The following is a 20,163-nucleotide window of genomic DNA, read 5'->3' as shown; positions in this document are numbered from 1 at the left end:
GTTTAAACTTTTGAAAAAGAGACAAATGTTTGTTTGCAGTGTTTGAATAACGTTCCAGTCTCTCTACAACCTCCTGTGTTTCTGCGCAAATCTGTGACCCAAGCATGACAATATAAAAATAACCATATAAACATATGGTTTCTACTTCGCGGATTTTCTTATTTCGCGGGTGGCTCTGGAACGCAACCCCCGCGATGGATGTATAAGCCGGACTTATGTATAAGCCGATATTCTATTTTTTCATTTTCACAACTTTTTTCCTTAGATAAGCCGCGGCTTATAGACAAGAACTTAGGGTATTTATATATATATATATATATATATATATATATATATATATATATATATATATATATATATATATATATACAAATCCCCTTAAAATGGAAAGTCTTCAATGTGCACTTTAATCAGGTCTGAATGGTTTGATTTGTAATTTTAAACTGTGGAGTAGGGGAGTAAATCAAGGAAAAATGCGACTTTGTTCCAAACATTATGGAAGGACACTGTGTTCTTATTTATTTATGTATGTATTTATTTAATATAACCACTCTCTGACAACCAGTTCAAAAAAGCCAGGCCATCAATGGTTGCCATTATAATTTTTCTGTTTGAAGTCCAACTGTGAGGATTTCTGTCTAGCCTAGCGTGTATAAAATCAAAACTTATAAATGAATTATCATTCCCACAGAATTGAAAGTGACACAGAGAACAGTTCTTACCCAATCAACTATAAGGATCTTCCCAACATTCAGTTTCTGTTGTAGAAGTTTGGCAGCAATAGCAACGGAATTGAAAAAACAAAACCCCCTACAAAGAGAAATGGCAAAATATAAAAATATAATTAAGAATGCCCACTATGTACACATTAGGCTTTAATACAGAACTGCAAATCATTTTCAACATACATTGCAGTGGATTCCTCAGCATGATGTCCTGGGGGCCGCACAACCGCAAAGCCGTTCTGTAAATGCAAGACAGCACAACTCTCATAATTGTCTGTAAAAATGTCTGTCACAAGGTAAACTCCTTTTTTGAAAAGGATGATAAATGTTGCAAGTAGTAAACTCTCCTGCTTGCACACATACCCTGCATGTCACTGCACCTTACAATTCCCAAGTGAGTGTGAGTGTGCTCAGGATACATATTTGAAAACAGTGAAACGATGGCCAGCAGATGCAATCTAGCGCTGAATGGACCTGACAAATCATTTGTTTTGCAGCTCACACAATTGAGCAGTTTGCTCACCAATACTCAACTTTTTAAATTGAAAATAACGGCTATAGATTAGATGTGTTTTATTTAAATGTGAGAAAGAATTACGAGCATGAGACAGTACTGGAAAGCGAAAGGAATGACAGCAGGGAAAGAACAAAAAACAAATACATCTAGGATTTTGACGTAGCCAATTCTTACACTAGAAAACATGAGATTTGCCTCCTCAGTTGCATCCAATAACAGTCAGAAATAAAATTAAACAAAGACGAAACAGGTTAAAATGTAAACAGAAATTCTAATATATTTATATAGTTTGAAAAACTACATCTAGCAGGTTTACCTAAAATGGTTACGTTGCATATACAAAAACTTTACACTTCTATAATTTTTTTTTTATTATCTCTGACATTCATTATTAAGAAGATGTATGGCACTGGGAAGAAAGGAATTATGGGAGCAATTTTTGTATGGAGTTTTAAAGTGTCCTCCCTGATTCACTGTTAAGTTCTGCATGTAATGTGTGTCTCATCAGTTGAGATGACTTCCGATTTTATTCAATGGTGTCCTCTGGCACACACTCACCAAATCATCTACGCCAGCTCCAATAACTTTAGCTGCATGTCTAGTAGTCTGCTGGAGCTTTTCTAATATTTTGATTTGTCAGACTACTAAACTGGTCAATGAAGTGAAGACAGACTGGATCACACTGCAATACAAGGCCAACATGAGGTGCTTGTCCACTTTTTAGAGTCTCAGTTTACATTGAAGAAATAAGCACCAATTGCATTTGTATGTTTTTTGTATTTATATTCAAATTAGGATTATCATCAAGAGTTCATGAATATTTCTCTCTCCTCCTCCAGAATAATGGTGGGTGAATATGGAGATTTAATTTTTTTATTCCTTTTCACATTCAGAGTAACAGAGTTCCTACTGCACACTGAACTCTGTGCCAAATCAATTAATATTTTTATAAGGCTATTTGAGATGGTGAGCATACTGTATATACATCTCTAAACAGCTGCAAAAATCATGACTTCCAATTTTTTATGAAAGTGTACTATTGCAAAATAACTGGGTATTCGGAGGACTGAACAATCACTGAATATGTGCATTATTACAAACAAGGATCACAAAATATACAAACATACGTAGATCCAAAAAAAATAAATGTCTATTCTGCAGTGGAAAAAACAAAAATTCATGTCAAAACTAGAAGGTTGTGATCAATTTAAGAAAAGGGGACATTCATTTTGAGAAAATGTAAATGAATCATATACGGTGTAAATGTATATGGATTGTTAATGCACATCCTTTTCAGAAATACAGTGCCACTAAATCAGTTAACTAGAATTAATAATAATAATTACAATAGCATGTGTCTGACAAAAGAAATGCATGGAAACATAGCAAGCAGCCATAATATTATTATTAATGCAGGAGTAGGGCTGAGAGTCTCTTGGATCACCATAATATTTACAATGTTAAGTACTTCCACAAAGACAGCATGGCTGTTACAGCACTTAGGCAAGCACTCCACCCTTTGACTCTGTACTCCTGACATGAAATGGCTCACCTTGAGCTCTCCTGAGGCTACTTTAAATGCAAGCTCAATGACACATCCCACCGCCATTCGCACAGCACTGGATGAATGCATCTCATTCCAGACGGTGTCACTGTCTACCTGCAAAATTAAAGAGCACAGCAGGGGCCCATTAGCATTGCACTAAAAGCCCTCGGAAATAATCACACATAATAAGATCAATTACTAAGTGATTCTTAAATTTATTCCATATAAAGGTGTGCATTTTAGTGTCTTTTCTTGCATTGACTACAATTTGAACAGACGTCATGCTTCCAGTGGAGATGTACATAACTGAATTTTTGATCTTGATGGTGTGCCTGCATACATGAAATAGCACAGCTAACAGATTTAACATTTTATTAACTTGTAGTAACATAAAAAAATAAATAAAAAGAAGCATATTCATATATATATATATTTTTTAACATATACTCAAGGAATTAAACAGGAGAATTTTTTTTAAAGGCAAATTATTCACATTACAGGACAAAACAGGACCAGAGTTTTAGATGATAAGTGATCAAGGCTCTTACCCCAATGCCTCCACAAGGCAGGACTGCATACATCTTCTGGCTAATTGAACCTGAAAGGGCAAATTAAGAAAAGAGAGAGTAAAGTCGGTCAGAAGCCTCAGTAACTCACAGCTTAGTCGACTTCTGACAGTCTGTACTTAAGAGCTTGCCATTTAGTCTTATTAACGTTTAGTGGTTCAGGCTAGAGAAGATGTATGCGGCATTGCACTGCAGCTTCAAACAACACTCAGTGATGGTAAGACCTATCAGAAACATTGGAAAAAGATTTTTAAAGCAGTCCACAAGGTATCTATTTATCTTAATTTATATTCCATACTGTGCAGGGTATATCCTTCCCATCCAATCACAGAAGGATGGCCATCTATCACAGAGCACAATAGCTGCCAGATACATAAACTATCTAACCATTTAGTGTCACCAAACCTTCAAGTCTTTAAAAAGCAGCAGAGTGTCACAGTACCACCTTTATATTCAGCTCTTTCAATTTTATTTTCTAAGTTTTTCTCAAACGGACCTCAGTTACTGAAAAATTATAAAACACACCTTTCCTTCCGAACTGACAGTGGAACTACTGGTAGAGCATCTGCCGTCCCATGGATCGGACATTTGAAGAAGAAGCTCTAGAGGACACATCACTAACGCACACCAGTGTTTTTAGAAGCAAAGAAAACATTAATTTTTGAAAAGAATGTCATTTTGCACATGTTTTTCTTTCCTCTAATAATTTAAAAGCATTAGTAGAATTTTGTTGAATTGATATGAAGAAGTGAATTGTACACAGCCTATTGGCATTTAACCCTGATACTGTTGTTTTAAACTTTAGAAACTTTTATCTGGGCTTAAAATTTAGTCTGCCCTCAAAAGAAAAAAAAGAAAGAAAACAGATTTGTCTTCAAACCTCGACAACCTTTAAGAAGAATCTGGATGATAGATTGGGACAGCTTAGCTATTGGCTAAACAAACAGGCTTGATGACCTGAATGGTCTGCTCTCGTTTGTCAAATTTCTTATAATATGTTCTTATGGGAAAATGAAGAGAAAATAAAATAATAAAAAGCGTGACCTACAACAGTTGGTATTTATTTTAATAGAGGTTCAAAGGGATGATTTCAAATGTAAGCATTTATTCTGGACTTTCAGAATTTATTTTACAATAGTTGAAAAGGCATAAAGATAAACGATTAGGACATTATGCGATTAGAAATGCTTGACGTGAACAAGCCATTCATTCCCAACAAAGCTCAGCAACCCTATACACTTGACTCCTCCAAATCTACCCTACTACTTGGTAGTTTATTCCTTGTGTCTGTGGTTCTCTGTATCAAAAAAAACGTCTTAATGTCTATGCAAAATTTACCCTTGACAAGTGTCCAACTGTGTCCACATTTGCTTGTTGAACGTTTAAAGTAACAGTCTGGACCCATTGTATTCTTTCCTTTCATAATCTGAAACACTTCAATCATGTCACTTCTTAAATCTCCATTTGCTTCAACTCCTTTCATCTTTCCTCATAATTCATACTTATAACATGATACTTCATACTTCACAACAGCATGTACTGTAGACTTTGGTCATCAAAGTACCTAGAAGCTTTTTGCTGTCAAGTTTCTGCCTGTTCAATGGGCTTGTGCCATACAAGAGTGCGTGGTGCTCTGAATGTACAGTCTGTATCTCATCCAGCGTAGCTTTTCTTCCTCGAATTCGCTGGGGTGGAGGATAAGAAGAGAGAGAAAAAAAAAAGACATTGAGATTTCCTCACATGCAAACAACAGGAAGTATAAATATATTGCTTAACATTTCATTTTTAATAATTTTTGATATCATTGCACCTCAAAAAAAAAAAAAATTGGGCAAGGCAATGTGCAACTTTTTAAGATACAAGAATGTTGCAAAAGCATTAAAACATCATACGGTCCACCGTACTTACGGGAGATTAGTTTATCTTTTGATATCATGCACTATACAGTATATTATGCTTTAACAACTTAATTATAAACGAATAAATCTTGCTGAAGGTATTTCAAATAGTTATTTTTAACTAATTTTCCTTAAAATTACCCATTTGTTTCCACTTAAATACAGAAGGATCTAAAATACTGCTGGTTTCACTTTAGATATCATGATCCCAAAATTAGATATAGCTCTGCAAATTCTGCGTATCTTCCTTGTGCTGTACTTCCATCTCCACAATGTTCAATAGCAGATGGATGGATTTTATTGTCGGAGTGGTACAGGACAAATTATTTTGGGTAAAATCTTTATATATATGTTACGGCCAAAGCCCGAAATCGGCCAAAGTGGGAAGTGTCCAGCCAAATCGGGAAATGGCCAATGTCGCTGTAAATTGACCAGCCAATGTCCGATCTTTCCTTGTTTTCAGGATTTGGCCAGCCAGCTTGCGAAATAGCATGGGGCGATCGGCCAACGTCAGAAGAAAAAAGGCATGAGCAGATTTTGGTGGGTCTGTAGAATTTCATATTTTGTACAATCTCTTTACTTTATGAATATCCATCACTTGTTACAACAAGATGAACTTTTATGACATTTTGAATTGTACAACAATTTCTTATTTTTCTACATTTGCAGCAATTTGTTGAGCATTTAGTAGTGCAATTACATCGAGTGCAGCCTTGGCCGCCAGTCAGTGATTGGGAAGATGCAACGGTTCGTAGTGATTTTTCTTCTGTGCCTACGGTTTCCAGTCCAAGCAGTTTCTCGTGTAGAATGGAAAACTCTTCGCACCTTGAGCACCTTCAGCACATCAAATTTTGGCCAGGGATTTCTCGCCACTTTGCGAAATGGCATATACACTGGTCATTTCTAGTAATTCGGACTTTAGCCACACCTCTCGGCCAAAATACGAAATGGCCAGCCAATTCGGGAACTGGCAGAACTTCGGGTTTTGGCCGTAATATATACACTTGACTTGCTCTTAGTTTTCATTTGGGTTAAAAACTGAAAATGTTTTCAGCTACAAGCACTAAATCCTATTAAGGTATTTTAACTGCTATACCAGTAAGTGAACGATGTTGTTCACTTGCTTGGTTTGGACATATCATCTTTTAATAGGCGGAAAACTTGGAAATAATTTATGTAACAGGTCCACAGGCTCAGACTTCAAGTCATTGATTTTCTCATACAACTTAGATGTAGCCTTCTGGTAACTTTGCCTGAAATCTGGAATTACTTTATACAAATTGGTGGCACACAGTTTTACAATGTCACAATCTTCCTCTCCTCCAATGTTTTGAGCCAAATTTTTCAGTTGCATTATGGCATTGTGCAAAGAAAAGAAGCAAAAATTAAAAATAGGTAACACGCACAGAAAACATGGGGCATAAAATAATTTAACCTTGGGTGGCGATTACTTTACACAAGCCACTGTGGGAATTACGCCAAATGGGAAGTTTTCTGTTGATATGAAACCCCTCTCTCCAAGTCCAATACTCCAGATCAACAAGTGTTCATTTCTGATGGACAAAGATTATAAGAATGGCTGCAATAAACTGCCTCACCTGACAATGCACTTTTAAACTGGACTATGAAAATCTCTGCAGTGCTATTGTGTGGGCTGCTCTTGGAACTGCAGGGGCAGATTGCTGTACAGCAGCATTAAGTGCCTTTCAATAGGTGTAGCCGAGATTCTTTCTCTATGACAACGGAGTAGCTGCAACAATCGTGAAGATTACCCCTCTCAGATTGCTGTCCAGCATATGGCAGACAGTATGCCAGATATACACAGGCACAGCCTTCATTGAAGCTATTTGCCAATTAGATGAACAAGAACTCTAACACAGGCTCCGGAATAAAAGAGGCTACAGTGCCAGTGCACCAACCTGGCCGAGGGCAACTTTCTTAACCTGCACACATTTGTGCAGTAAATACTGACCCAGGTTTCTAAAGGAGGGTTTATACTGGTGTGTGGAAATGTGGGCAAACAGAAGCCATCTCAGGGGGTCTATGGCCATTTCCACACATATGTAACCTTCGTCAGAATTGTAATTTGTTAACTGGTGTCCTGAAAGAACTGCTGCAAAGTGAGGGAAGCCATTTGGGACTGGCAAAAACACTGTGTACAGTAACTCCCCATAATCATTAAGTTACAGCAAATGGACGTGATGCAGAACACAGATTATGGGATCAGGGGTGCAGCACTACCAGGGTTTGCCAGGTGGAGCTTTCTGGAGATGGACCCAGAATTTTCAAAGGGTGTTCTCAGCTCTGGAAGTCCAAAATGTATATACTAAGCAAAGTTTAAAGGATGGGTTTCTTAATTGGGTGTTGTAATAAGATTATAAGTTTAATATGTCACTGTACTCTGTGCAAATATACTTATAAATCTGCCTTTTTCTACTCACATGCACAGTTTTAGCACATGGGTTCACCACATAGAATTGCTAGGCAAGCATTATAAATACAAGACAAGACAGACACAACTGCGAAACGGGCAGTCAGACTGAGAACTGTTGTATACTATTTTTTGTCTGTCAAAGTCAGAATGAAACTGTACCCTCTTTTGCCTAAGTGGGGGCCTGCACGTGAAGAAAGAGTATAAGGCCTTGGAACATTGCCTGGCACACCTTTGAAGCTGACAGACGGATGGGAGATAACATCATCCAATCCGAAAAATCCTTCCACTGGAACAGCGAAAACAGCGAGTCTACACATCGGGCCCCGACTCCCAAACTGGGTTTTTGCCATTGGCTTCCTTCGTCTGTTATGCAGCGTAAGCCATAATTGAATACAGCTAAGTTATTTCTCCTATCTGATTTCTTACCGCCGTATCACTAAGGGAGGGGCATCGCCTTTTTATATTATATCTATATAGTTTCGGGTTATGTAACACGCCGCAATTACAAAAGAACTCATTCCAACGGAGCTAACGCCCCCTGCTGGATACAGGTGTCAAGAGGAAAACTGGAACAAGTGATGTAAAGATTTATTAGCAGAGCATTAGCTGTTTCATATTAGATGGTAGTCAAGTGGTCAAGCTACCTCACTTAATAATCTTAAACCTGAAGCCTGCATTGTTAGGCCCTGGGGAATAGCTAGAGTCTGTTTTCTGTTTTTATTTCTTGATAACTTGTGTTCTCCCTTTTAATAATCCCCATTTCCTGTGTTTTGTTTTAATGAAAGCATTATCTGTAGTATATATTTGACTCCAGAGTGCTTTTGTCCGGGGTTAAGGGAGCACAAAGTATTGACTCTCCTCATTAAATGCTGACAGGAAATGTTAATTCAGACACCGAGTGAGAGAAAACATTCAAGCAAGAGACTAAAAGCGTTTCTGTATCTCGTTGGTGCTGCTTAAAGAAACCTCAAGCACTATTGATTAAGCAGTAGAAACTGGTTAGCCTTATGGCTATTAAGATGGCCACTCAAATGACTTGGCGCAACAGTGTAAAATACCACAGAGACATACAAGTTTAATGCTAAAAGATTCAAATCATTAAATATAATCAACAATAGGTTTACACATTACGCAACAAATTATGTTCAGCAATTCTACATATTTAATATAATACGTTTTGGTAAAAAGCAGCATGCCTACCTCACACCTGCTGAGAAGACCAGTCTCCTGCAGTCGGGACCAAATGCTCTGAATTCTCCCAGCATGCTCCGGGTGATTGTTTGTGTTCCCACATGTACACTGGTGTTTTAGCATGAAAGTATCATAGACCACTCCTAAATGACGCCAACACCAAGCCACAAAAAAGAAATAGGTTTGCTGTTACAAAAGAAAACGTTCATATGGACATACACTAATGTAACACTAAAAATGGTTTTAAACCTCTCGTCTTCCTATTTGCTTTTCTTGGGGTCGCAGTGGCAGGCGGCCAAGCAGGTGAGTCCAGACTTTCCTATCCTCAGTTAAAGATTCCAGCTCTTCCTGGGGAATTCCCAGGCATTCCCAAAGCTACCCGAGAGATTTACTCCCTTCAATGTGTCCTGGTCTTCCTCAAGGTCTCCACTGCGTGGGACGTGCCTGGAGCAGGCCACTAGAGGGGCATTCTTACAACATGCCCGTATCACGTCAACAACCTCTTCTTGATCGGGAGGAGCAGCAGCAACTCTCCTCGGAGGCTCTTCTGAATCACTGAGCTTCTCACCCTAACACGGAGTGTCAGCCAAACCACCCTGCATAGAAACCACATTTCTGACGCTTGTACTTGTAATCTCGCTCTTTCATTCATTACCTAGAGCTCATGACCGACCACAGGTGAGGACAAAGATATTTATCAACTGGTGAACTGAGAGCTTTGTCTTTAGACTCTGCTCCTGTTTCACCACCACAGACTGGTACACGACCTTCAAAACAGTGGCTGTTCCTCCAGTCCACTCGCCAATCTAATATTCCCATTTTCCATCACTGCCACTTGAACTCCTGCACTAAGGGCAGCTGTTCCCCCCTCACCTGGAGAGAACAATCCACTTTTTTTTCCCTGAGAAAGAACCTTGACCTCACACTTGGGAGGTGCTGATCTTCATTCCAGCCTCTTCACACTCGGCACCTTGCTGAAGGCAACAGTAAGAATCGTCAAAGAGGACATCAGCAATAATGCTACCTCCACAACTGAGACACTCGCATCCTCAGCTATGCCTTGACATGCAGCCTGTGAAAAATCACAAACAGGAGTGGTGACAAGACACTACCTTCAGATTTCAACTCCTACAGTGAATGAATCGTAGCGCCATGTATTCGGACACAGCTCTCACTCCATTCATATAGGAAAAGGACAGCACACAAGAGCACCTCCCGCAATACACACTGAAAGACACAGGAACTCCTTTTAAACATTCAGTGCTTTATTTACACCACAACAAATCCTATGATTTTTCTTCATTTAACATCTTCTCATACGATGTATATATTATACCACAATATTTTTCAGTCTTCACTTTTTGTAGGGAAAGTCTCAATGGAAGAAACAATGCTCACAAACTTCATCTCACTTCACTTTCTATACTCTTTGCCTAGTTTTGATTCAGGATTGCAAAACGTTGACCTACAGTATATAGATTAGGGCATCCCATCCTCCGTATCCTCCCCAAACATCTTCACAAATTTCGAGATGTGCACAGTCCAAGTAAGACATACAGTATAACCATTCCACAGCTTGTCCCAAGTCTTTACCCAGCTGGCCCTGCTTGTGTACCCATCATGGGGGACTCCCAGACCACACCACCTGCATCCTCTTGACTCAGCAGTTCTACTCCAACATTCCACTCTGTTGCTAAGTTTTTCACAATAAGGCCAGCTACCCTACACACTTGTACTTGTGATCTCATTTATGTGGTCTTTACGTAGAGCCTGAACTGTAGGTGTAGACAGGGACTAGTACATCAAAATATTCATCTAAGGATTTTAATTACAGTTAAGTACAACTGCTGCATTTGCATGCAGTTCACTGGTCAGCCTCACAATCATTTCTACCCTTAGTGCTCTTAAATAATTTATAGACATTTAGATTGTGATAATTGATTTAACCGCTAAAAATTAAATAAATAAATACATACATACAAGGGACATTCAAAAAGTTTCTGTACTTTTATATTTTCGTTGGAAATGGTGAAGGCGGGGGGAGTAGTAATTGGTCGTGTCTGAGAGTGTCATGTGACTAGTTCTGTCAGGCAAGCCGGCTGCCCTTGCAGTTTAGCATAAGAGTTCTCACCCTGTGGTGAAGATGGCTACGAAACGTATAAATTGCACCAAAGAGGAATGGTATTCTGTCATTCGCTTTTTGTGGGCAGAAGGTGTTGCCAGGAGCACAAATTCATCTCCGCATGTGTACTCAGTATGGAGATAAAAGTTCTCTCTCATAGAGTCAATGAGTGGATTGAAAGGTTCAAAAATGGCCGTACTAGTGTGACATTAGAACATTTGAACACTCTAGACGAGAACAGGCCATTCAGCCCAACAAGCTCGCTAGTCCTATCCACTTATTCCTTCCAAAAAAACATCAAGTCGAGTTTTGAAAGTCCCTAAAGTCTTACTGTCTGCCACACTACTTGGTCGCTTATTCCAAGTGTCTGTTGTTCTTTGTGTAAAGAAAAACTTCCTAATGTTTGTGTGAAATTTCCCCTTAACAAGTTTCCAACTGTGTCTCTGTGTTCTTGATGAACTCATTTTAAAATAACAGTCTCGATCCTCTGCACTAATTCCCGTCATAATTTTAAACACTTCACTCAGGTCTCCTCTGAGTCTTCTTTTGCTTATACTGTAAAGGTTTAGCTCTTTAAATCTTTCCTCCTAACTCATCCCATGTATCCCTGAATCAGCCTCGTCACTCTTCTCTGGACCTTCTCTAGTGCTGTTATGTCCTTTTTGTAGTCTGGAGACCAAAACTGCACCCAGGACTCCAGATGAAGCCTCACCAGTGTGTTATAAAGGTTGAGCAGACCCTCCTGTGACTTGTACTGCACATGTCAAGGCGCTATATAACCTGACAGTCTGTTAGCCTTCTTAATGTCCTCTGAACACTGTCTGGAAGTCGATAGCTTAGAGTCCACTATGTCTCATAAATCCTTCTAATAAGGTGGACTCTCAATTTTCAGACCCCCATTGTGTATTCAAACCTCACATTTTTTCTTCCTAAGAAATGTAATTTCTTTACATTTACTGACATTAAATTTCATCTGCCACAAATCTGCCCAAGCCTGTCTGCTATCCAAGTCCTTCTGTGATGATAACGGATTCCAAATTATCTGCTAATCCACCTATCTTGGTATCATCTGCAAACTTAACCAGCTTGTCTAAATCATTTATAGGATGCAGATCGCTCCAGACGTCCAGCTACAGCCACGACCATGAGCAATAATGTGAAAGCAGCGGTGCATCAGTGGCTATGCGCTCAACCAAAAACATTTTTTGCTGATGGCATTAAAAAATTGGTATGACGCTGGGAAAATTACATTGCAAAGGAAGGCGACTATGTAGAAAAGTGATGTCATTTGTTTTTGAAATTCCTAATAAATAGAGCTGAAAAGAAGTGCAGAAACTTTTTGAATGTCCCAGACACATACATACATACATACATACATAAAATATGCAACTGTGGCAATCAAAAATGTGTTAAGTTTATCCTGAAGCATCCTGTCCTGATCTGGTTACAAGTTTGGAACAGACCATTCTAATTCAATTTATATATCTATTTAAATAAACTAAGCAGTTGTTTCAACCAAGTGCATTTAGTCCAACAGAAGTTTTGAACCTTCAGTAATAAATTACATACTTCTTCAATTGAAATTTCATAAATTTGCAAGTCACTTTGCTTGAAAATGTCAGTTCTTCAAGATACCAATAACTTGACTGCATAAGTATTGTATATAAAGGCTATGTTAAATTTACCCTCTTTAAACCAACAGATTTTACATAAATATAATTACCTGAATATTCTTAAATTTCAATAAGCTATGTGATAAACAAACAAAGCTATGTAAAAAAGGTTATAATAAATACTGATACTGCATGCACACTCAATATTGACTTAGCAAGTCAACTGCTGTTCTGTACGGTAAACATCAACATTCATCTTCATCAACAGAGAACACACTATATACAATACTAACACAAGTGACGGTTTGTTTATGGGCTAAAAATGGAACATTAATATAAATTAGCCCAAAGACGGAACACAGTTTTCAAACTGAATGTCCTGGCTCAACTGAGATTAATGGCTGTTGCATTCCAAGCGCTTGGATTGAGAAGAATGGTCAACAGAGGTTGTGGTTGCCAAATCATTGCAATATTAAAAAAAAAAAAAAAAAAAAGGACCAGAATATGGAGAAGTAGAGGCTTTGGCAGCAACTCACACGACAACCAGATTAAAAAAAAAAATGGGGTTACCTGTAGTGAAAACATGCTTGATGAGCTTTGCAGTCCCAGCACTGCTTTTCAGACATGGGTTTGCAGGAGAAGATAACGCTCGGCCAAGTGGCCGGTGAGGCATGCCAGAAATTGGCAAAGAAGCTTGGTAAACCTGCAACTGCTGTAGGTGGTGCTGATCTGAAAACTGTGAACAAAATAAAAAACAAAACAATGATTTAATCAACTCATAGAAAAGTGTGTGTAATAAGATTATCACAAAATGTACACCAAAGTAGGCCTTCTGCTGAGAGAAAGCAGGTGTGTTTTTACCAAAATGTGTGCATGAAGTAAATGTAATGAACACCCAACACGCTGCTTGTAGCGCACACAGCACAGCTGCTCCCTGTAACACGTGTGCACAGCCTCATGTTCTACTTTAACCTCTTCAACCTTTATCTCTACCTGCAAGCTTACTACAACTCTGTGATGGCCAGTGTGATCTTCTACACTGTGGTGTGCTGGGCTGGTAACATCAATTCAAGAGAGGTCCACCAAATCAACAAGCCAATTATAAGGGCCGGCTCAGTTAGGAGATGCACTCTGGACCCCCTGGAAGTCGCTCAAAGGAAAGAATTAAAACTAAACGGAGTGCTGTTATGAACAATGCTACACATCCTCTATGTGACATACCAACACTGAGGACTTTCAACCAACGTACTATTCAGCAGAATCTTCTTGAGAAATACTATGGGGTTTCCTTTACCCCCAAATTCAATATGCTTTTGTAAAGCTTCAGTGGACCAAGTCAGAAGTTTTTTTCTTTTTAGTTATTCCAGTGTGTATTCAGGTCATAGTTTGTGTGTATGTGTGTCTCCCTGGGGACAGATAAGGTCCTATCTATCTATCTACATTCCAACAAAGCAAACCTAAAAAATGAACAGAAAATGTTCAAGAAACATGACATGAAAGGAAACAGAAATTTTTCACACAGAATCTAGCTACTAGAAAGCCTAACAGTGAATGATTTTGGGGTGTGCAAAAATTTTGGTAATAATATATTAAGACGTATTTTTAAAGTTGTTATGTTAGTGGAAGAAGGGGAGGACACCTTACGAAACATATACAGTGGAACCTCGGGTCACGACCATAATTCGTTCCAAAACTCTGGTCGCAACCCGATTTGGTCATGACCCGAAGTAATTTCCCCCATAGGATTGTATGTAAATACAATTAATCTGTTTCGGACCGTACGAGCTGTATGTAAATATATATTTTTTTTTAAACATTTTTAAGCACAAAAATAGTTAATTATACCATAGAATGCACAGTGTAATAGTAAAGTAAATGTTTAGTTACTACTTCTTGATCGCTCAGCTGGAGCGACTGCTTCTTTCTCCCCCACCAAGTGTCAGCCAAAACACCCTTCTCTCTCTGGGAATTCACAGGGACAGACTGAACACGTGCGGAAATCATCGGCGCGTACGAACCGGAAGGGAAACTGGCTTGTCCGTCACCTCAATGTGTGGTCATGAACAGATGCAAAAGTTTGGCAAACTTTTTGGTCGTAACCCAATTTGTACGTGGTCCGAGGTTCCACTGTACAGTAATTCTGGTCCTGTTCCTGAAAAATGGGGTACGTTCATTAAGACCATTCATTTACTATAAGGAATAAAACTAAAGGACAGTCTCCGTCATTGATACAACAAAAACCACCTTAACCTGAAAATTGCCCCAGGGCACAATACAATGGCTGACTATCGCTCTGACTTCCAAAGTTCATGCGAAAACACAATGTCCCTCTCGGGGATTAATAAAGTATATATAAAAAAATAAAATAAAATAAAACAAAAACCACACAAGGAATGGCTCCGCTTGACTTCCTATAGCCAATCATTTCCACTTCAGAAATACAATACACTATTACAGGATAGTTTGTCCTTGCACAGTGCAACTCTCAAAGCAAGATGCAAAGAGAGATTATACCAGTCGCTAAATACAAAACTATCACATACAAGGGGGCTTCGCTCGCCTACCCCCGGTGTTGGGTAACCCGAAATACATTGATGAATGTATGAGATATATTGGAGTGTAAAGGTGTAGATGACGAATAAAGGACGTATATTCATTAATCCTAATGAATGTTCACTAATAGTGGACTCATTACAGAATGCGTTGTCAGCTAATTGGCGGAATTGTTTAGCGGCCGTCTGTCATTCCTTTCTTTGCCGTTTATCTATTGACTCCGCTGTTTGAGAGGCACGTCGTAGGCGCCTACGTTCATTAATTGTATTCAGGCGGGCTCGCTTCTGTATGTCCGTAAGTTGAGATGTTTCGTTTTGGAGCCGTGACTCGTTTGGTTGCATTGTTTGAGAAGCGCGTTGTAGGCACCTGCGTTCATTTGTTTTATCCAGGCGGGCTCGTTTTTGTAGCCCCGTTAGTCGAGCTCTTTCTTTTTGGAGCCGTGCCTGCTTTGCTTGCGGCATTTCAGACCCGCGCTGTAGGCGCCTGCGTTCATTGATTCTATGTTCATTGTATTTGTCCATGTGGGCTCACTTTTGTAGTTCCGTTAGTCGAGCTGTTTGGTTTTGGAGCCGAGACACTTTTGCTTCCGCAGTTTCAGACACGCGTTGTAGGCGCCCACATATCCGCGCATGCGCCCTCCGTACTATCTCGGGTTTGACTATGCTGTGTTTTGTGGACGTTTGGGGACTCCGTACTTTGTCTGGTTTGACTGTGGGGCGGGACGCCGAAGCCTCTTCTGTTTGTGTTCTCTGTGAGTCCTTATAGTATTGTATTATTGGGATTAATAAAGTATCTATCTATCTATCTACTGTAATGTGATTCACATATGCTGTGGAGTCCGGATCTTTGGGTTTTCTGTACTATCTTGGGTTGTTGCCTGTGGTGCGTTCGAAGCGCGTTGTAGGCACTTGCACCTTCCGTACTATGTCGGGTTTGACTATGCTTTGTAGTATCTTTGTGGACTTGTGGGGCCTCCGTAGCCTCTTCTTTTTGACTCTGGGGTGCAGCGCAGAATCCTCTTTTTTGTGTGGCTGTGTCGTTAGTCGTTAGCTATAGGCGCATTGTTGCTTCATTTCTCATTCATGTTAGTTGAGCTCTTTCGTTTTTGGGCTGTGACTCCTTCGTTCGCGGTGGATCAGACTTCGCTTGCGGTCTATGAGACGCGCGCTGTAGGTGCCTGCGCAATATGTCTCATGGTCCCATCGCCATGTACCTGTGTCCATGCCTTCCAGTTTACCATTCTCGGTTAGTAATATGGATAAGGATACACATTTGTCAAAATACATCAGAAACAAAGTAGAGACTAATTAACATAAATGAAAACACCACCACTGCTGACACTTCAGCAATACTGCATTTAGAGCATATTTCATTTGTAAAGTGATTAGCTGGAAAGGCTGAAGAAAAATACAAACAAAAATGTCAAAATACTTAATATACAAATGAAAGCAATCTGTCACTGAAATCAAATTCCATTGTTATACAGTAAAAGGCTGTTTACTGGTGATTATATTTTATTATAATCTACAGAGCCACAATATAAAGGATAATAAATCATATTATTATAACATGCATGGTTTTCAATGTATAAAACTAGGGGGCTTCGCTCGCCATCCACACCCGCGCTACGCACCAGCCATTTCGCGTCTCTGCCGCTTGTTGAACGCACCCTAAGGGGATGCACTCGCCCCTCCGACACCCCCTCTTACACGGTGATACAATGGGAAACACATTTTTTTTTTTACCTTCTCTTTGCTTGATCAGCTGCTGGCTTGCTGCTGCTGCCGTGCCACATGATAATAATAAATAATAATAATAATACATTTTATTTATATAGTGCCTTTCCCATGCTCAAGGCACTTATAGAATATAATAAGGAATGGCAGCATATACAGTATATAGCATTGTACAAACCAGATAAATAAATAAAGAAGATTATGACAGTGAATTCAGAGAAAGAAAGCCTAACAGACAACATAATTGATGGTCTCACACACACACACAGGTTACATGAGCATCTTGACAGAGAGGTAAACTGAGAGAAAGGTAATAAAGTCAGGTAGAGCTAAACGTCTTCCTGAACAGATGAGTTTTGAGTTGTTTTTTAAAAGAATTCATGGAGTCAGCTGACCTGATTCATTTTGGTAGGTCATTCCAGAGTCTGGGCGCTATACAGCTGAAGGCCCTGCTGTCACCCATGGAGTGTAGATTAGTGTGGGGTACAACAAGATTGCCAGAATCAGAGGACCTTAGTGGGCAGGCAGGCACATAGTGATGGAGAAGGTCACGGATGTAGTTTGGCACGAGGTTATTTAAGGCTTTGTAGGTTATTAGTAGGATTTTATATTCGATTCTGTAGGACACAGGGAGCCAGTGAAGACGGAGCAGGATGGGTGTGATGTGCTCGCTGCTGCTGGTCCGTGTCAGGACTCTTGCAGCTGAGTTTTGAATAAGCTGGAGCTGTGATAGAAGATTAGAAGGAGCACCTGCCAGTAGGGAATTACAATAATCGATGCGGGATGTGATAAAAGCATGGACAAGTTTCTCAGCATTAGAGAAGGAGAGGAAGGAGCGAACACGGGATATGTTAAGGAGGTGAAAGTAAGAAAGTTTCTTAATGTGATTTATGTGGGCAGAATAAGAGAGGGAGGAATCAAAAATGACACCAAGATTTTTTACAGTAGAGGCAGGTCTGATGAGATCACCGCCAAGATAGACTGGGAAGGAGCTCATTTTATTAAGTTGCATTTTAGTCCCACTTTGCAGGAGTTCAGTTTTATTGCAATTTAATTTTAAAGAGTTCTGCTCCATCCAGGTTTTAATTTCACTAAGGCAGGTTGTGAGCTGAGAAAGCTCTGATGAAGTTCCACTTTTAACATTGAAATAGAGTTGAGTATCATCTGCAAAAAATGATAACCCAGTCCATAGCTACGGATAATATGGCCAAGGGGAAGCATGTAAATACAGACAAGCAGAGGACCGAGGACAGAGGCCTGAGGAACTCCTTGTGTGACTGGCGCTGAGCTGGATATGCTGTTGCCAAGACTAACAAACTCTTGCCTATCAGTCAGATAGGACTTGAACCACTGGAGGGCAGTGCCAGAGATACCCAGCATATTCTCCATTCTGGACAGTAGGATGTCATGTCTGACAGTGTCAAATGCTGCATCTGCATCTCGTGCGGCGCAAGTCTGTCACATCACCTATGTCCATATAGTCGATCTCTTTTCGCTTTTACCTTTTCGTTAAAATCGCATTGAATTATGATTCAGTGTTTGGAATTACATCTTGACAACGCAATGTTTAACAGCCCGTGAGTGAATATCGTTTCTTTCTCTCTACAAGAAATGTGTCTGACATAACCATGCAGGACTTTTCCAAATCTCTTTGCATAAGCTCTTGTCTCGGGTGTGGTTACATCTCTTGGCACAAAGACGCGTCTCGCAGGACGTGAAAGTGTCTCTCTGAGACAATCATTATGTCTCATCTCCTTCCAAGATTTTTATTTTATAATAGAGAGATGTGTTTGTTTTGTGTGAATAACATCAGGGTTTTATTTTAACAAAAAAGTGGTGAGATTTATTCCATTAATGAAATGAGAAAAAAAAAAAACAACGGGGTAGTTATCCAGTGATGTGGAGAAGATGGTAGGCCCTAGAAGTCTGAAATCAAGAAGCTTGAAATCAAAATGTTGTCAGTTCAATCTCACCTTTGACTGTGTAACCCAAAGGAGTGCTCTAGTAGGAACAAAATATGTCAAAAAACGTAACGTATATATGGAAGAGCTATACGTTTGCATGCTGTCTTTTTACACTTGAAAGCCAGTGGCATGAGCGAACTTCTTGTAGGCCTCTGGTAGGCAGAAGAGACAAACAGCCATTTTTGTATATCGCTCATTGGTTGTAAGCCAGCTGAGGCTCTGGAGGATTTCCAAAGTCGTCTGTTAATTAATCTTTGCCTCACCATCCAGACAAACATTGTCTTATGTAAACAAAGCATTGCAGCATATTTTACCAAAACGGTTTTACAGTCTTTTTCTTACATATTTGAAAATGCTTGGGGTAAATGCCAAAAAGTCAGTGTGATTCAGAAAGAGACAAGTCAGAGAGAGACCAGACTCTGTTAATGCACTTCTCCATTTTAAACGTTAACTCCAAAAATGTTTTTTTGGGTAAAAATGATTACATGCTAAATCTGTCTCTTTCAAAACACACCACCACCATCGATTCTTTCTTTCCTAGATTCATTCTTGGAAATGTTCCTTTTAGTTAATACTTCAAATAGTAAAAGAGACAAAAAGCACATGTTGACATATCTGGTGAATAGAAATAATGGAAACTGCTTAGAGGTCAGAAAATCTAACTGACAACTCAGTGAGTAAGCAGACTGTCAAGGTGGAGAATCTCAATTTTGGCTAAATTTAGGTCAAAGGTAGCCTATCCTCACAGGTGGCGCAGTGGTAGTGCTGCTGCTTTGCAGTAAGGAGACTGTGGACAATTGTGGGTTCGCTTCCCGGTTCCTCCGTGTGTGGATAGCGCTTTGAGTACTGAGAAAAGCGCTATATAAATGTAATGAATTATTATTATTTATTATTATTGTGCCAACAAAAATAAACCTGGGCCCAAGCTTAAACTTAATTTCACCAATATACAGTCATCCCCCGCCTTTCGCGGAAATTACGTTCCAGACCCACCCGCGATTGGTGAAAATCCGCCATATACAGTAGAAAGACCACTTTTTTTTTTTATAGTTTAAGCCTTAAAATACCCCTCCTACACGCTTTAAACACATGTAAACTTATTAAAACACACTTTGGATATACATATTATACATGGATGTCGGGCTAAAGATATGAGTAACATAATAATAATAATCATCATCAGTTTTACCTTCTCCTGTAAGGTCAAGGTCTTCCTCTGGTGCTTAGGCTCATTGCTACCAGTAGGCTTACAAGATGCAGGACGCTTGGGAGCCATCGTAGGGCTTAAAACAAACGAA

The 20,163-nt window shown here is 39.4% G+C and overlaps 1 protein-coding gene across 5 annotated transcripts in view; it reads right to left on the bottom strand.

The window, feature by feature from the left end:
* Positions 1–20,163, bottom strand: part of hdac5 (histone deacetylase 5) — a 216,657-nt gene that overhangs the window by 18,979 nt on the left and 177,515 nt on the right. For all 5 annotated transcript variants that reach the window (XM_051936384.1, XM_051936382.1, XM_051936385.1 and 2 more), the window contains 7 exons: positions 13,183–13,348; positions 8,887–9,020; positions 4,919–5,039; positions 3,337–3,386; positions 2,795–2,902; positions 909–964; positions 723–810 (listed from right to left, as the gene is read on the bottom strand). In XM_051936384.1, coding sequence (XP_051792344.1) covers positions 723–810; positions 909–964; positions 2,795–2,902; positions 3,337–3,386; positions 4,919–5,039; positions 8,887–9,020; positions 13,183–13,348 — 723 coding nt within the window. The remainder of the gene's footprint in view (positions 1–722; positions 811–908; positions 965–2,794; positions 2,903–3,336; positions 3,387–4,918; positions 5,040–8,886; positions 9,021–13,182; positions 13,349–20,163) is intronic.

The sequence above is a fragment of the Erpetoichthys calabaricus genome, chromosome 14, assembly GCF_900747795.2.
Source record: "Erpetoichthys calabaricus chromosome 14, fErpCal1.3, whole genome shotgun sequence".
Lineage (NCBI taxonomy): Eukaryota > Metazoa > Chordata > Cladistia > Polypteriformes > Polypteridae > Erpetoichthys > Erpetoichthys calabaricus.
This window is presented reverse-complemented; position numbering and strand designations above follow the sequence as displayed.